The 17,945-nt window shown below is 45.9% G+C and overlaps 1 protein-coding gene across 1 annotated transcript in view; it reads right to left on the bottom strand.

The window, feature by feature from the left end:
- The window catches only part of SCGN (secretagogin, EF-hand calcium binding protein), a 30,651-nt gene extending 13,404 nt beyond the window's left edge, over positions 1 to 17,247 (bottom strand). Inside the window, exons 1-6 of the mRNA XM_049830501.1 lie at positions 17,122 to 17,247; positions 16,411 to 16,481; positions 3,797 to 3,889; positions 3,152 to 3,241; positions 2,163 to 2,219; positions 1,178 to 1,255 (exon numbers count right to left, since the gene is read on the bottom strand). Coding sequence (XP_049686458.1) covers positions 1,178 to 1,255; positions 2,163 to 2,219; positions 3,152 to 3,241; positions 3,797 to 3,889; positions 16,411 to 16,481; positions 17,122 to 17,194 — 462 coding nt within the window. The 5' untranslated portion in view covers positions 17,195 to 17,247. The remainder of the gene's footprint in view (positions 1 to 1,177; positions 1,256 to 2,162; positions 2,220 to 3,151; positions 3,242 to 3,796; positions 3,890 to 16,410; positions 16,482 to 17,121) is intronic.
- Between the last annotated feature and the right edge of the window lie 698 nt (positions 17,248 to 17,945).

The following is a 17,945-nucleotide window of genomic DNA, read 5'->3' as shown; positions in this document are numbered from 1 at the left end:
ACATTATGGGAAAGGGAAAGGAGTTGAAAGAAATGAACCGCCCAATGTCTACAAGCTTCAGGTCGCCTGTTCCCCAGCACCTGATCAGAGATTAGCCATTGGGGATGGAAACCTTAATGGAGCAGCATAAAAGCTATTTGCTACCTGCAAATACTACCAGAAAGGTTTTTGTTCTAGCTGTAGCTTCTGGCGTTTTATTGTTTTCAAGCTCTGCCAGTTGGAAAATAATTTCTGTAGCTTGCATTCCTCTCCCGTCACTGTCCTATAAATATGAAAAAGAACCTACACTCTTCTGTAATGGTACAGTTTTTCACTTTGCTCTAAAGGGTCACATTTCTAGGCACAGATGCATCATGCATTCATAACATGCTATTGCAAAATTATGTGGAGAGCTCCTTGTTTGCTTGCATACCAAGCTGGTTTTTAGGTACAAACACAGATTTTGTGCCAAGAATCAAGGCAGTCCCATCTGAAAATCATTTAGAAAATTGCAATGGTAGATGTCTGCTAGTGGAACTCAAATAATACCCTTGAGAATGACTTCAGAAATGAGCTTTTTTTTTTTTTTCCTTTTCTTGTTTTTAAATGGTTAGATATAATCAGTTGCTCTGAAATCCAGGTGACTGATGCTAAACTTTTACACCAAATATTATATTGCCGATTGCAGTACAAAAACTATAGTGTGATAAGGTAGAAGAAGAGTTGAAGCTTTCAACTTCCCAGTCTTTCAGGGAAGAAGCAGGGAGCCAGCAAGGCTTGCTGAGCTTTGCAGAGCAGAAGAGCCGGATACTTGTGTGTCTTGGGAGCAAAAGGATTCGCTAGGAGGGAGGGAGGGAGGGAGGGAAGGACCTGGAGATTCAGTTGAGGCTGAACATACCCTGAAGAAGGTGCACCTCACCTATTTTTTAAAGGGGTTTAGAGCTCAATTTGTTTTGGTGTAATGTCGAGCTGTTGTCTCATAGGAAACGGTTCTGCTGAAACCACAATATTTGAAATGCTGTTCACAGCCAATATGCAGAGCAAAGAAACAGCAGCAGCATGTGCTAAATTTCCACAGGGATCTCCTGGAGAAGATACACCTTTTAAGAGGGCATTTATGGCCTTATAGACATTGACCCTGAAGGAGGTTTTGAGGCAGTACTATAATCTAAACAATACTGACACTATTTTTTCTTACCATGGTATCAGTATATTCTTCCAGCTTTACTTCAGTAACCATCTTGTTATGTTGCAAAAAGAGATCTCGCAGGAAATCCTGTAGTAAGGAAAGAGACAAATTTTACTTTTAGAGTAAATTCAAGAAATAAGAGTATGAAATTAAATCCAAATTCAGCAGGGTTACATGAATCTAATTTCACATTCCTAATTAGTATTAATGTTGTCAGTTTCACATAAAGTTCACATTTTTTTAGATGAAACATATTTTTTCAAATAAATTAGAAAATAACCAGATTTCCCCAGAGCAGGCATACTGGAATGACTCATAATTAACTCACAAAATAAGCAGAAGATAACATAAGTCCTGCAATATTTGCTAACTGATCTCAAATCAAAATATTTGCCGTTCAGCAAAATGCTTAAACATCCTCTTATGTTTTTGCTGGGCCACAGGCTGGAGCCACACACTGAGACATCAGCGCAGGGTCTGCAGATGGACTTCTATGCCCGGCTGGCTCAAAGTGTTTGAGTTACAGTTTCCAAACAGGCTTTTGCCTCAATAGCCTGAGCTTTAGAAAGAAATCATTGTTCAGAAAATCTGCAGGTTCAGGAAGAGATTGTGAAGAAATCCCATTAATAAACCACAACAGCTTTGGCTCTGTTTAGCTGGGAGAGAAGCACATGCACAAAGCCAAGGTGAGGCAGCGTTTGGGGGACTCCTTGGGTGCTTGGGGGTCACCAAGACAAGTGAGGTCATGGGACAAGGCAAGAGGGAAGCATGACGAGAAGGACAACAGCAGAGCATCCTCCCTCCTGGAAGGGTCCCTGCAACCGTGTCAGAAAGCCGGAGGGTCCCCAGTCCTTAAACATACTGTGAACAGCCTAGAAATGCCACTTGGCAACTGCACAAAAAAGGCAGGAAATTGGTAAAGGTGATGGAAAGGCTCCCATTGACATCAGTGAGCTGTAGACCAAGCCCAAAGAGACTCCTTAGAGTAACTTACTTTGAGCTCACCAGCTGAAATAAATCCACTGCTGTCAGCATCGTAACTGCGCCAGATCTGAATGGGGATAGATTGATACAATCACATAAATATTGCAGTTAATCATCTGCTCGGGTGACAGATCGTAAAGATTCAAATCAGGACTTCCGTAATGAGCAAGCTGATGCATTATCCAATATTTAATTAATTGTAGATGAAATAAAATAAACTTTCCACACAATAGCTTTTACTTGGATGTTATACATGTGACATGCTGCTACCACATACTTAATGCAGACACACTGTCTATAAAAGGAAGAAAAGACTAAGAAACCGCTCTGTGTTTCTTACCTAATTTGTACATGCAGCTTCTTTTATTGCCCTGAGTAAGAGTCAAGGCTCTACACAACTGGCCATTGATCTGCAGAAGTCCCTAGTTTGGACGTGAAATAAAAGTTCCTGCAAGCAGCCTTGGAAAAATTGAAATTCTGTGCTGGGATACTTAGGGGCAGACATTGGAGGGAGGTTGGGCAAGGTTAAGAAAACATTATGGGCTTGTGCTCCTCAGTTGGCCCAACTTATGGAGATTTCCACTCCACGCCCTGGCAGGCTAATACTTCAGGATAAAATGGTGCTTAAAACATGCCTCCTCTGCCCTCTTGGTCTGTGGTATGGTGCAGGTGAGGAACTGCAGCTTTGGCTGTAGCTCCCAACAGGGCTGGATTTATCAGTGGGTAGGTACTACCGTAAGGTTTTGTCTCTGGTGGCATGACTGATAGGTGGCTGAGAGCACTTGCAAAGTCTAATGAAGTCTCCGGGTGCCCTTGGTCCAGTCCTAGCTACCACATCTCTGCTTCGCTGGTGTAAATAAAATACCTGAACAGGTCAGAACGAGGTTTGCTTCCACAATACCCATGTATTTCCCATGCTGTGTTCTACCGAGGGTGGAAGCGTATGTATTGAAGAAACTGTTAGTGTGCAAAGGGAAGAGGCAATGCGGGGATACAGACCCGCATGAATTCCACACTGTTGTCCAAGGGAGTTTCCCGTCGGAAAAGCAGCAGAAAGTTCTCATCATCCGGCAAGATCATATTTGCAAGCTGGAAAAAAAACCGCATTAAAAAAAACCCAAAACAGACCCAAACCATGAAAGTAAAGATAACACTTGGGTGGCTGCTGACCCAATATGGGAAAATATAAGCTGGGCATGTTGCTGCCTTGGAAATAGACCCCAGACCAACAGATCTGGCTAATGTAGTACTCCATGACTCACCTCCTTCCCACCTAAGCTCTGTCTTGCATATCTCCCAAGTCTGCTATAGGCTCTAAATATAGAATCATAGAATGGCTTGGGTTAGAAGGGACCTTTAAAGTTCACCCCTGCAGTGAGCAGGTACATCTTCAACTAGATCAGGTTGTTCAAACCGCCGTCCAACCTGATGCTGAATGCATCTACCACCTCTCTAGGCAACCTGTTCCAGTGTTTCACCACCCTCATTGTAAAAAACGTCTTTCTTCTATCTAGTCTGAATCTACCCTCCTTTAGTTTAAAACTGTTACTCCTTGTCCTATTGCTACAAGCCCTAAGAAAAAGTCTGTCCTAATTCTCTGTCTTTGTACAAAAGAAATCCTGGGCTGGGGTTGGGAAGAGATACCTCTTGGATTTGCAAGTGTCCGTCTGTGGTGACATCGTAGGCAGACACGAATTGCTCCTTCATCCTCTGAACTTCTTCTTCTGTGATGGTGTTCTGCCACGGGGAAAACAACACACACATGAAAATTGCTGAGGGCACTAGAAGAGTCTCCTGGAGGAAATCCCTCCTCACTCACAGATAACTGGCAGGATCACTGCATCCTTACAGTTGGGGATAATGCTTCTAAAAGTCCACAAACACACCACCGCGGCTGAATTTCTGGAAATAAGTCCTATACATAGCTTTGTTGCAGCTAAGCTTTTGGTTGGAAGACCAGAGTTTGGAGACCCCAAAATATTTCAGTGACACCTGCTTCTTTAGCCAACTGCTCCCACAATATCACTGGGGTTTGGTTTTGCTTGAGTGTGCCTTACAGCGGTTTCCACACAGCTCATTTTCCACTTGTGCTTTTCAGGAGGGTGTCCTTATCCTTGAACTACATCTCTGTAGTTCATTAGATCATCAGCCTTGAAAGGTGTCAGTGGAGTTAGATTGTTGCTTATTATTGCCTGTCAACTGGTTCAAGACTTGGCACCAAGCCCTGTTGGTGTTTCTGGATTAATAGTATGGAATTCCAAGCAATTCACATTCCCTTTGCATCTGCTCAAGCCCATAATCAATTTATACCTAGTGAGGAGTTTTCAGGACTTGTCAGGTTATATGTTTCGACAGGCATCGCTGTGACAGGTGAAATACGATGCTTAGGTTCATCAGGCATGATTTCTTTTTCTTAGCAGTAACCATTCGGGTATCTGGTCTGACTGGGCTACATAAAGCACGATTTTCCCACCCTGGGGAAAAGCTTCTTGGTCAAATGAGCTTTGTGGCTGGGCTGGGAAGCTCACCGAGTTAATCTCACCCAAGCAATTAATGAAGTCCAATGTTACCCTCTGCACCCGCACTGAGCAGGTCCTGGCTCCTCTTCCAGTCCCGTGGGAGGTGGCTCTCTCTGGGAGAGGAGGGAGGGAGGAGGATAACCCAGATGGCTCTTGGCATACCTTTGCAGCACTTTTTACAAGATAATAAATTAAGTTCTTCCCAACCCCTGAAGAAAAGCCCTTCAAAGGTTTTATCATTTCTACGTCCAGGTGGACTTAGGCCTACAGCTGTGTCTTCTGGGTCTTCTAACCCAGTTTCTCATCCTTTCAGCTACTATCGTGGGCCCAACAGGTTGTACAATCCCTTTCTTAATACGGTGACGCAAGACCATGAGTGACTTTCTCAAATTTACTCAGCGTGTAGCTCGGTGCAGCCTACCTGGCTGTTCAGAGGCCAAGCAAATCTAAACCCCACTCTTAGGAAAGGACCCCGTTGCCCTGTCCAGGCAGAGCGAACAGCGGGTGTGCACACTCCGCGTGATGCCCTGGATGTTACGTGTCCAAACCCCAGATAATTCACTGCCTTATGTGCTCCTTTAGGCCGTGATTCTGCAAAGCATGACCTGGAGCAGCAATTGCGCTCTTCTGTGAAAAGTTGCCCGGGGTAGAAGGAGATCTTTCTGGAAGGTTTGTCACCTCTGAGCAGAGTAATATGGCCGGGCTGCACGCTCAGCAACTGCAGCTCACGTTCTCACTTCGGATGGGTATTTGAAACCACCACCCTGGAAACTGAACGTGCCTCACACCCCAAAACTTCCTTGGCCGTACCCACATTCAGTCGTAGCCAGCTGACGACAGCGATTTCTAGCTCCTCTCAAGCGGTACAGCCGCAGAGCCTTTGCTCAGCAGCAGCTGCCACACTCAGAGGTGTAGAAACACGCTAGGATGTCACAGATGAGGTAAGCAAGAAGAAAATGAGATCTCTTTGGCTTAGGCTCATTAAGCTAAGGTCTACCTTTGCACCCACTTTGTCACCACCTTTCCCCCTGTGTTTAGATGTGACTGCTATTTCCCAAAAGCTTTAATTTACTGCCAGTAATAACAGAAAAAAGATCTCTATAGGTGGATGGATAGGCAGATAGTATGAGTGATCATTTATGATATAATTTAATTTCCCTTCACCTTATTTCAGAGCAGCCTCAGAGCTCATGAGCACTTACCTGCACAAAGTCATTTTGGGCTTATAGAGATGTCCTGGTTTCAGCTGGGATAGAGTTAACTGTCTTCCTAGTAGCTGGTACAGTGCTGTGTTTTGAGTTCAGCATGAGAAGGATGTTGATAACACTGATGTTTTCAGTTGTTGCTCAGTATTGTTTAGACTAAAGTCAAGGATTTTTCAGCTTCTCATGCCCAGCCAGGGCACAAGAAGTTGGCACAGGACACAGCCAGGGCACCTGACCCAAACTGGCCAACGGTGTATTCCATACCATGGGACGTCCCATCCAGTATAGGAACTGGGAAGTGGGGGCAGGGAATCGCCGCTCGGAGACTAGCTGGGGCGGGTGGTGAGCAATTGCCCTGCGCATCATTTGTACATTCCAATCCTTTTATTGCTACTATTGTCATTTTATTAGTGTTATCATTATCATTATTAGTTTCTTCTTTTCTGTTCTATTAAACCGTTCTTATCTCAACCCAGGAGTTTTACTTTTTTTCCCCCGATTTCCTCCCCCATCCCACTGGATGGGGGGGGAGTGAGCGAGCGGCTGCGTGGTGCTTAGTTGCTGGCTGGGGTTAAACCATGACAAGAGAAATCTTTAATAGCACTGTCAGTGCAGAGGATCCTACACTGAAATCAGGGGAGAAAGAGTTAATTGGCTTTGGTTTATAAATGTCAAGTCAAAACAACCTAGAGGGAGCTCTGCTTAGAACAAGCGAAACTCTTTGATCTCTCCACTATCTAGGGTACTACAGGACTAGGATGTGCCAGATGATGGAAAGTGTGGGAATCTGGGAGTGGGAATGGGAGGACGGGTGCAGACAGATGGATCTTTGTAGGGCAGGTTGAGTGCATCCCCTGGGGCGCATCCTTGGGTTACAAAGCCGAGGGCTGGCAGCTCCCAGTTAGGGGACAAATCGCCCAGCAGCGATCCCACAGGGATGTGCCCGAGGTGGCCTGCCGTTGGCCCTGAGCAGGTCCCAGGGCATGGCTGCAGGATGCTCCATCCCCGCGGTGGTGGCCAGCAAGCCCTGCGGGCTTCGTGGCTGGGTGCCCGCACCACTGCCCCGGGTGGTCCTCACTGCTGGGCCCCCCAGGTGCGGGCATCGGGGGCACAGCACACTACTGAACACGCACGTACAGTTTTCTTTCCCTTGGGCGTTATAACTCGCCCTCGTGCTATTTAAATTGCCTTCTGACGGCACCTTGACGCTTTGAGACACCTCCCAGGAGTTAGGCAAGCCTATCAGTTGCCAACTTCAATAGCCTTGCAAAGTACTCTGAAATTATCCTCCTCCGTGCCCAGTAGGATAAGTTATTTCTGAAACGATAATCATAGCTGATATTCGAAAAGTGCACTGTGGAGTTCAGACTAGTCATTTGTTAAGAAAGCTTATTGCTTAACTTTGTGTCAGCTATTAACCACCACTTCATTGAGCTTTGTGTAGCAGGAACATTGTTATCTGCATAAAAATAGGACTGCCTCTTTTTTTTTTTTTTCTATTTTTAACCGATTTAAACTATGGGATACATCAAGTAAATACCTGAAATACTTATAATATTTACATAGCTCCATACATAAACTGCTTTTAGTCCAATGGGTTACACTGCAGTGCTGTTTTTTTTAATTGAACAATCTCTCTCTGTTCATAAATACTCTACTTATCAAACACAAGTGGTAATGGATCTACTAAACCCCAACCTTTAGTCCCAAAGAATAAAAGCAAACTAAAAGGTACTGCACAAACTGGCTTTCCCAAGATGCGCGTTCAAGGCAAAATTATTTGTATATTACAAATTTTTACACTGAGAATGATATAACTTGGTTTATGACCATTAGGTTTCAAAGGGGACCTTTATGTTTACAAAAAAAAACCCCAATCCCAGAAGATTAAAAAAAAATAATTTAAAAAAAATCAAATAAGCCATGCCACTTCCAAGCAGAAACCAAGGTTGGGAGACCTGGTCTCCAAGATCAACCTACTCATGGTGCAGACCAGTTGCTTGCTCTGGTTTCCTTTCCATTCCAAAAACATTTAAATAGTTGGAAAAAACCTCGCACGTAATCTGCACGATTTGTTCCCTTTGTCCAGGCAATGACATGAACTGCAGACTCCTGCTGTATTTGCTGACTCTGTAATCTGATTTTGGAGGCTGCAGGGCAGAGCCAGGACAGTGGGGCAGATGGCCGGAGCTGCCAATCCTTCCCTGAAGGCTTAGGGAGCAAGTTCAATTCTCTGGCTTGCTTAGATCTTGTTCGTGTATGGTTTTGCCTCCAAATCAGGGCTGCAGCATTGCTACAGCAGGGCAGAGGCACTGGGAAGCTTGCGTGTGGTTCAGCGCTCAGCATGCCTAGACAAGAGCATGCTCCAGAAACAGAGGGAGAAGAGTATTTGGGCAAAAGTACTGTCTATGCAATAGTCCAGGATTTATGGAGCTGAGGCAGGGTTTTACTAGCCAAACGTGTTGTCCCTGGTATTATTTGTACCGGTGCAATGTCCCGGCAGCCCTAGGAAGGCTTGAGGAGGGGACACCCCTGCTGGGGCGCCAAGCTCTGCTCCAAAGCAAGGAGGTGGACAGAGACAAATAGCAAGCAAAGCCAGTCACCGGGGAAATTAAAGAGAGACAATATGAAGACTATTAAATTTTTTAAAAGCCTTGTAGATATAGCAACCAATTACAGTCACGTAAACATGTTAAGCAGATTTTTTTTTTTTTTTTCCAATAGTATCGGTGGTTTGTACAGACAAGATTCAGGTATTTCTTAAAGGGACAAAATAACTATGCACAGGTAAGAAATTACAGTCGAAGGAGTTTCTGCAGGCACAGCCTGGGCAGGGAACCAGCAACCGCCCGGTGGTGTGAGAGCGCATCTCTCACCCAACACTGGGGCTGGTTTGGGGGTACGGGGGACCCCCTCGCTGCCTCGGCCACCCCGCGATGAGGTTGCTGAGGGGAGGCCGAAGGTAAAAGCTTGGCAGCTTACTCGTCGAGAGGCCTGCCTTTTTTTTATTCTCTGCCTTTGGGCTCCTACAAATATTTCCTTGCCTCCCAGATCGGGGCAAGTCCTGCGGTAGAGGCAGAAAGATCAGGAGAGCAAGAAGGGGGGGACATCCCGGCGTTTACAGGGAAACACAGGTGCTGTGCCGAGGGCTATGGCCACCGGCTTCCTGGGGAAGTTTGTTTTTCCCTCCTTCCCTTTAATTATTAACTCACTGTTCAACTACAGACTGCAACAAGCAGGAAAGCCTAGAAGCCAAACACGCTCTGCTTGCAAATGCCTCAGGCTCACGCTTCATTTGTTCAAATGCTATGAATTACAGGAGGGGTAACAAAAAAAAAATAAAATACACCACCTTTCTGCTCTGGAAAGCAACTGTACAAATAGCACAATACAAATTAGTGCCTCTTGTCTCTATCATCCGGAACAGGGGAAAATGGCTGTAGCTGAGCCCAGCTTTTTTTATCAGAGCTGATGCTGTCTTGACTGGGTTGCCTGTGTCAAGCAGCAGATCCCTCCCAGTTTCAAAGGTTTGCAAAGTTTTCTGAAGTGTTCACTGCTTGGGCTACAATTTTGCAGACTTGGTGCATCTTTTCTGGTAGCTGTCTGTATGGGGAGGCCTTTCTTGTCATCTCATGTTTTCCCTGCTGCAATGCACCTCTCTGAGTTCATCAAGAAGTAATTGCCCTAATTGACAGAGGAGCACAATTTCCCCTGAACTGCTGCCTACTTAAGGCAGAAACAGCTATAGAGATGCTTATGTTTAGCATCAGTCAGCATTGTAATGAAGAGGATTCCCTGCCACAGTCTGGAAAACATACCTGAACTAGGACCTGCCTCCAGTTTTGCTCGGGGTTGCACTGAGGAAGAGTGTGGTTTCTAGGAGAGCAAGTACTTGGCAAGAAAGGGTCCTGCAGCAGAACCCCCAGCAATATCTTCCTGATGCTTATTTAAGGGGAAAAAACCAACCCAACCCTCTACTAATTTCCATGAAAAACAATCTTCACTGGTCTATAATGATGATGGGAGCTAGCCTGGAATGGAGAGATGCTTTAACCCCTTTTCAGGTTGCTTCATAGGAGTTGTCAAGCTTCAGCTGCCTGGGTCCTCACAGGTCAGATGCTGCGTGGTTTCCAGGAGCTGCTGCTGCATATTCTCACTGTGCAGTCAAGGAAGAAATCCTTACTACGTACCATGAGGAGAAGGCCATGTCCTTTTTGTCCTCATAAAAGCACACAGTGTAAAATATTGCTATGGCTTTGTTCATACATTTCTCGGGGTTAAGGAGTAAATGTCTCACTATGGATGGTCTTCCACAGAGTTTTGCAGAGGAAAGCTTCTATGCTTCACGTTGCCATAACAAATTAATTTTCTGCTTTCGCCTTTCCATGTCCAGTCTTCGTCTTCACTTTTGCAAAAACCCTTTAGAAGTATTTAGCATCACAAAGGTAATCTTGGTTTTAATACTGTTTGTAATAATGGAAAGGGCATGCTCACATTTTTTTTTCTGTCCTCCACAGCATTTAATTTCTTTGTCATGGTTGGTTATGATGCTTTGGAAACCTGGCTGTAATCTGTCTTCTTTGCTAACCCATTCCTTTTATATTGTCGTACTCTTTGCCTTCTGCTGTCTAATTAAATTTTTGCTCCTTAAGGGATCCATGTGCTTGGCAGCAGCTTGCCTTGATGAAAACACGACTATGAGTCATTTGTTTTGGGGGGTAAAAAGCGAATGTATGGAGCAGTGTGGAGCCTTTCCTACTTGATGAAAGAGGACGTCTCATTTAATTCATGCTGATCAAGACAGTCTTGTCATAAATGGATTTTTTTTTTTTTTTTCCTCCTTGACATGATTTCTGGAAGCAAGCCACAGTATTGGTAAGGGTATAAAAGGCAAGAAGAAACTAAATGTAAGTGACCATTATAGACTGTTTCTTGAAAAAAAAAAATGAGGCTTATCTGAAAATGCTGGCTTGAGCACATGTTTCTCCTAACAATGTCTCAGCCAAATTTGATAGAAGGGCAAAGGATTCCAGTGATATCAAGTTCCTACAAGATCTATGAAAATAAATTATGTCTGCCAAGAAGGCTAGTTGGAAAACAAACTCAACAACTATTACCATGCCAAAAGCCGCACAGTACAGACAGGAGGCCAGCAAAGACCAGATGAGACATCAGTAACGTACACTTTGACCTTAGAAGAAGAACCTTTTTTTTGGCCAAACATTTCTTCTTTAAATCCCGTAGCATTAAAAATATGAATCACACGAATGACTTCATTTCATCCATGCAGCTGCACGTTGGATTGCCTGCATTAGCGTGGGATTTCACCCTGCAGCTCCTGGGCCAACTTCTCATTTGGACCAATCTTGCTTACTTAACTGTAGTGCTATCACTTGAGAATTTGGCCCTGTATTTTGGTTAGGATTTACTGTAATCCTGCATGCAACAATAGATGAGCGCTTATCCTGTCATCCCGTGTTGTGTTTTGGTTCTTTTTTTAGCTCTCATCAGCACATATGTGGGAAATATTTTTTCACGTAGTAGACATCAGCATCCAACAAAGGCTATTACAGCCTTCCCTGTGCCATCACGGTTTTGTGGTTAGGCTTTGGATAGGTTCTTTGTTCTGCCCTTTCTGCTAGGCTGAAAGTTTTTTGACATGCCTTTGGGCAATGAAAACACATCATGTCTGTTTTTTCTCATAGGCATGTTGAGTTTGCATTTAGAGATACTTCCAGGCACTTGCCGTGCCCTGCCTTAATGTGCAGGAACAGGAAGAGGACCTGGTCAGGCTAATCAAGGCTGACAAAAAACACACCTACAGAAAGAGCTGTATTTGGCAATAATCAGAGCTATAGAATGGTTTGGGTTGGAAGAGACCTTAAAGATCATCTAGTTCCAACCCCCCTGCCATGGGCAGGGACCCTTTCCACTAGACCAGGTTGCTCAAAGCCCCATCCAACCTGGCCTTGAACACTGCCAGGGATGGGGCATCCACAACCTCTCTGGGCAACCTGTCCCAGTGCCTCACCACCCTCACAGAAAGGAATCTCTTCCTCATGTCTAAACAATCAGGATCGACTCAGGGTTTAGACTTCTGAATTAGTCTGAAGGAGGATGCAAGATGAATGCTTTCTGCTAGGGGTCTTCTTGCTGTTGACCTGCTGGTCACCAGACACCTGGTCTGTGATCCTGGGTCTCTTAGGGTGGCTAACCCCCCCTAAAAATAGGGGAAGTCTGCTTTGGATGGCTTGGAGGGTGGCTGATATTTTGGCCATTAAACTTTGTTTGAATGACTAGCTGCTGCATTCCTGACCATACTACGTTAAACACCTAATTTACATAGAGAATACATTGTGCAAAGCAAGGATGAAGTGCAAGAGTAGCTGGAGGCTGCTCATCTTCTTTGGAAGTAAAAAGCAAAGACAAATCCTTTAAGGCTATTCAGGGTAAGGTCCTGAGGATTAACGTCAGTCCCTTTCAGTCATAACTATCCAAATCAAAACTATGGTTTGGGGGCAGGGGCATTATAACAAGGCTCATACCTGTCTTGCCTGATCAAATTTATACTTCAAAAATTTTTACACGTGGTCTCTTACAGACTTACAGTTAGGTGAGGGCAACCAACTTTTATCTGAAAGTCTTCTGTCTAATTTTAGTACAATTTAAGCAAAGTGAAGTACCTTTCTGTGAATGCCCTACAAGCCTAAGGGCAATGTGCATTTCCTTCTGTATCTGCCCAGACATCATTGGGTTTATGGAAACTTTCAGTAATCCAAATCCCAAATTTATAGCCATTCATCTATAAAACTCTTCTTGCCTAATTATTATGAGACGATACATAGAGCTTCGTTAAAACTATAGCAAAGAGCAAGCAAGGAAGATGCTGAGTGAGCTCTATACTGATAAAGAAAGATGTACAGCAATATAAGAGAGAAAGGCAGGGGCTGTAGTTCCTGTTCCAATAAAATTACTTCTTCGGTGCTGAAAGAAACTGTCCTTTCCACTAAGTTTTCACCTCAGTATAAAACCTTTTAGAAAATGCATAGAAAGGTGGCCATAATGTAGAAGAAAGAAGTTTATGAGTGAGCCGGAGAGAGCCCAGGCAGCTCACAGCAGCCATGCAGCAGCAGGTTGGAAGCTGGAGGCTCAAACAGTTAGAGAGAAGTTATAGGAGTAATAATGGCAGCAGATGGGTAATGCCAGCAGTTCACAAATCTGTGCTGGTGCGTGGCTGAATTATCCTCGATTCTGCCTCATATCCCCCAAACAAACCAAATCACAGAAGCCCCTCTAGCTGATGGAGAATTTATATAAACTTTAGTGTTATAAATCACTGAAGCGTTAGGGATACGTAACACGCACCTGGAAATTGAAGGCATTTTCTTTAGAATGGAATAGAATATTTCAGTTGGAAGGGACCTAAACCAATCATCTAGTCCAACTACCTGAGCACTTCAGGGCTGACCAAAAGTTAAAGCATGTCATTAAGGACGTTGTCCAATGCCTCCAGCAATTGCCCGTTGCTGGAGGAGGAGGGACAGAAAGCAGCATCTGGAATTTGGGTAGGTTTATTGTAGGTCTACCTTTGTTGCAAAGTTTTCCCTTTCCCCCCTCCAAATTCTTGATGGTTCAATAAAAGATGATGAATTAGCCTCCCTCCCTGGATGGTATTTCAAGTTTCCTTCCTCGGTCAGAGCTGTCAGGAAGAGCTGTGCCTCTCAGCTTCCCAACGGGCTCCCTTTTGCATTGTTTTCCCAGCTGCTCCCATCCCCTGGCATTTAGTGTCAGCTGGGGATGCTGCAGAGTAGCTGGGAAGAAAAACAGAGCTGAAGGAGTACAGTGGTCATTAAGAAAAATAACAGCTTAGAGAGTGCAGGCTGAAAAAATATAATTATGAAGCCATTCGCTATTCAAGCAGAGACAACTTCCAGTGCTGATAACATTGTTTATCATTTGTATAGCACTTCAGACACAGTCGCTAATTAATCCTTGTGACACATCTGGAAGTTATGCCAGTGTACTGCTGTCTCCCTCTTTTACTGTGCAAAGAAACAGGCGTTAAGAGCCCAAAGAAGAAGTAAAGGTCAAAATGAGCTCAGTCCCAGCTCACAGCTTGTATCACGAGGGACGCTTTCTTTCTGAAGGATGGTGAAAACCAGTGCAAAGGGGATCCTTTACTCCTCTCACTATAACAATAAGCCTCACAAATCATGGGAAAGGGAGAAAAATGGCTCAATGCTGTTAGACAAACACATTGTACAAAGGTAGTAGAGACCTTTCTTCAATCCAGCGCTGCAGGCGATCCCCATACCTAGGATCTCAGCCCCCCAGCACAAAGCTCCCCTTGGGTTTTCTGCCACCGAGGCAGACTGCTCTGCCTGCTGGACAGGAGACCGTTTTGTCCCTACACGACTATGAGAACCAAAACCAGACTGCTGGCAAAGGGGAACAAGGCAACACATCAGGGTAATACTGCTTGAGCAGAAATACTGCCAAAAATAGGCAAGAAAACCAGGGGAGAAGATTGAAACCACTTGAGAGCCAGTCTGAGCACCCTGGCAGTTAGTGAGCGCTGTCTTCTGGAATTAGCCTGTTTCTTCTGTTTAATACGGAGAGGAGGAGTCGGTTCTTTTCTTTGTTCAATTTGTTAAGCTTTTTCTTTTAATGGCAAAACCTAGACAGCAGAACCAAAGGAGATACAAGCTAGATGAGGGTGCTGGTTTAAGCTGGAGCCATGTGAGCGATGACTTTTGGCAATCAGTGCAACTGTTCTCGCTTTCTTGAAGCAGAACCGTTCATTGCTAGAACACCCTCATTTTGCGTGTTCTGTGTGCTGATACCTAACACAGTATAACAGAGTTCACATCGATATCAGCAAGACCACAAAACCTGCTATAACACACCGGGTTTGCAACCCAGCTGGTGTGATGCTGCCTCCAAAATCTCATGGGAGGGATGTGTAAGGGCAGCTATGGGCGAGAACGGGGCTGGGAGTTTCCTCTTGACCTCTCATCATTAGGAAGCCGCCTGCAGCGTGAGATCCCTGGCTAAACCTCGGTTTTATCACCAGCTACAGCTCACTCTAGAGAGCCCATCTTGGGGGTCCCTTGCTTCAGTGACCCACTGCAGCGTTGAGCTCTGCGGCCTCATTTTGAGCCTCCCCTTCAAGATCTCGCATTTGCTGTCACTGGGTTCATTTGAGCATGCTTTGCGCTGGTGTTTCAATACCCCAAAACAAGCAGCTCCCAATTTCATCTTTTTTCCTGAGTAAATGATCATGAGCTTTTCAATTTCTCTTCAAGTCAGTTTTTCTGTGTCCCTAATGACTCTTAGTGCTTATTGTTGAATCTTTTTTTATTTGCTTTGAAGTCTTTTTACGTGCCTATCTGTTCATCTAACCATCCATGCACTAGCAAGACATTTCTGCAGAAACTGTCGATATTTTTATCCAAATCTACTTGCAAATTAAACAAAAACATGCTTGAAAAATTATTCACAGCTTCTATTTTTTTATTGCAGCCCCAAAGACCCAAGAATCCTAATTAGCTTGTCAGTATAATTCTGATTTTACACTTGATACTCATGAATTTATGCCTTTTATCAGCTACCTTTTCCCTTTTTTGTTAATTACTTTTTGCTTAAAGCAACTGTTGCATCTCTGTTTTTTGGCACACCCTCCCCTTTCAGTTGGAAGATGCTTACTCATTTTCTCTTCCTAGTTGGGCGCACGCTGTGTAGCAAAAATATTAAGCCCTTTATCAGAATATATTCTTAGAATATACTTCTGAGCAGCTGACCTGAGTGATAGGATTTCTCCTTCACTGATGGCGACAGTCAAAGGCAACGCATGACCTGGAGCTAAGGAAACCAGCCCCTGTAAGTTGTCATGCAACTTCTGGTAGAACTGGGATGCAGAGAGTGAGAGAGGGGAAATGCTGCCAAAAATAGGAGAGGAAACCAGGGGAGAATCCCAGAAACACGAGAGCCAGGTCTTGACCTTACAAGCAACAGAATAGATTCTTGCTTGGCTTATAGCCGTTTTCAGCAATAGAGACATACGCCTGCTTCCTAAGCACCGTTTAAGATAAATGACAGCGTATTTGTTTAAAACTGACCTTGGAAAGAAACCTGTCATATTAACAAAACTAATCAGCGCTTGCCTGAGTACATCAGGACCCTTGTCCTCCCACTCACCCTGCCAGACTGTGTGCCGGTGCTTTTTCATTTGTTTCTATTCAATGGCAGTAAATGACTTTCTCTCCGCGCTTCCAACCAGCCCCTTCAGCTGGTGCCAACCGCAATCTCACGGTGACAGCAGCTGTTGGACTGAAAGCAACCGATCAAACTTCTCCGGTGATTGCACTTGTTGTCATACCTGCTTAAATGCCATCCTGTTGCCAAGAGAAAAGCTCTTTGCCTTGGGGATTGCTAAGGAAGCTCGGAATCAGAGAACAACAAATACAAATCACCTCTCAGCGTAACGACCTTTTTGCTTGGACTTGATGTACAACTAACGCAGCGCAGTACTTACTTCTGGTCCCAGTTTCTCCAGGAGGTGATGAAAAAAACTGTCGAGCTCCTTCCCTTCTATGTAACCGTTGTCTAAAGAAAAGTCAAATATATTAATGGTCAGGCGGCACTGCCTGAGCTCTGGGAAACCATGTCGTGGGCTGCATGGTAGGGGTCTCAGCTGGGGCCCCTGCCTGCCCCCTCGGGGATTTTCCTATTCAATTGGATCAGTTCACGTCGATGCGGGTGCTGGGCACGGCGTTGCAGAGCAACCTTCGGAGTTTTCCTTACAGAAAACTTTTCAGGAAAAAAATTCCCACAAACCGGGACCACGAGAGGGAACGACAGAAGGAACAGGAAGGTGATGAAAAGGCCGCAATTCTGGAGCGAAAAGGAGGATTTTTCAGACCCCATATCAGGGCACGACGGGGAGGAAGAGTGGGGCTCCGAAACACCCGCAGGACCCCGTGGAGGTGAATCTTAGACGCGTCGGCAGGCGCCCCACGCCGCACCCGCGCCCAGACCGCCACCCACCCGGGCGGTCTCCCCCCCGCCCCCCCGCGTGTCAGCACCCACTCAGCGTCACCCACCCACCCCAGCACCCATGCACACAGCACCCACCCGCCTGGACAGCCTCTAAGCGGCACCCATCCAGCAGACACCCCCTGCGTGGGTGTCCCGTCCCCCACGCGTGTCCCCCGCCGTGTCCCCCCCACGCGTGTTTCCCACTTGCCGTCGGCGTCGCAGCGCCGCCAGGCGCCGAGGAAGGCGGCGGCGTCGAGGCGGCGGTCGGTGCCGCTCTCCATGGTGCTGCCGGCGGCTCCCGCGCTCCCACCCCCCGCGCAAAACCCGCGCAAAACCCGCGCAAAACCCGCGCAGGCTCTGCCCGCGGTCCGCCGGCGGCCCCGGCTTTGAGGGCGGCGGCTCCGCCCCGGGGGCGGCCCCGTGGGGGGGCGCGGAGAGGAAGGGGTGGGGAAGACACGCACAAACACACACACACGCACACACTCACCACCCCCCCCCTCCCCGGCCACGCGTGAAGGTCGGTCCCGTGGGGACCGTCTCAGCCGGCGCTTCGAAAGAGCCGTGCGCCGTTTGCAGACAGCCTTAAAAGTTTTCAAACTCCCCCCCCCCGGGAGGAAGGCAGGAGCGCCGGAGGGAAACGTGAGACTTCAGAAGAGAAGAAGCGGTGCTTGGGGGTGGGGGGAAGGGAAAAAAAAAAAATTAGGAAAAAAAAAAAGTAACCCTCCTCCTCGGTTTATGAAAATGAAGCAGCAGCAGGCAGGGATCTCGCCCCTTCTCATCACCCCCAAGTCCTCAGGAGGGTTTCCCTCGCAGGAATGAAGACGGATGGAAATCTACACCACCTTCCTCCTGTAATACTAATCAAAAGGAGAAACCCTGGGGCCAGAGGTCTCAGTGCTGATAGAGAAAGGCTGATATTTATATTCACGATGGTCCTGCTTGGCACTATGTGTGAGTTGAACGTCACCCATACATTCATCTGCAGTGATTTCCAGTACCTGGGACCGGGCTCTGTGTCTTTCTTTGTGTGTG

The sequence above is a fragment of the Accipiter gentilis genome, chromosome 27 (assembly GCF_929443795.1).
Source record: "Accipiter gentilis chromosome 27, bAccGen1.1, whole genome shotgun sequence".
Taxonomy (NCBI): Eukaryota; Metazoa; Chordata; class Aves; order Accipitriformes; family Accipitridae; genus Astur; species Astur gentilis.
This window is presented reverse-complemented; position numbering and strand designations above follow the sequence as displayed.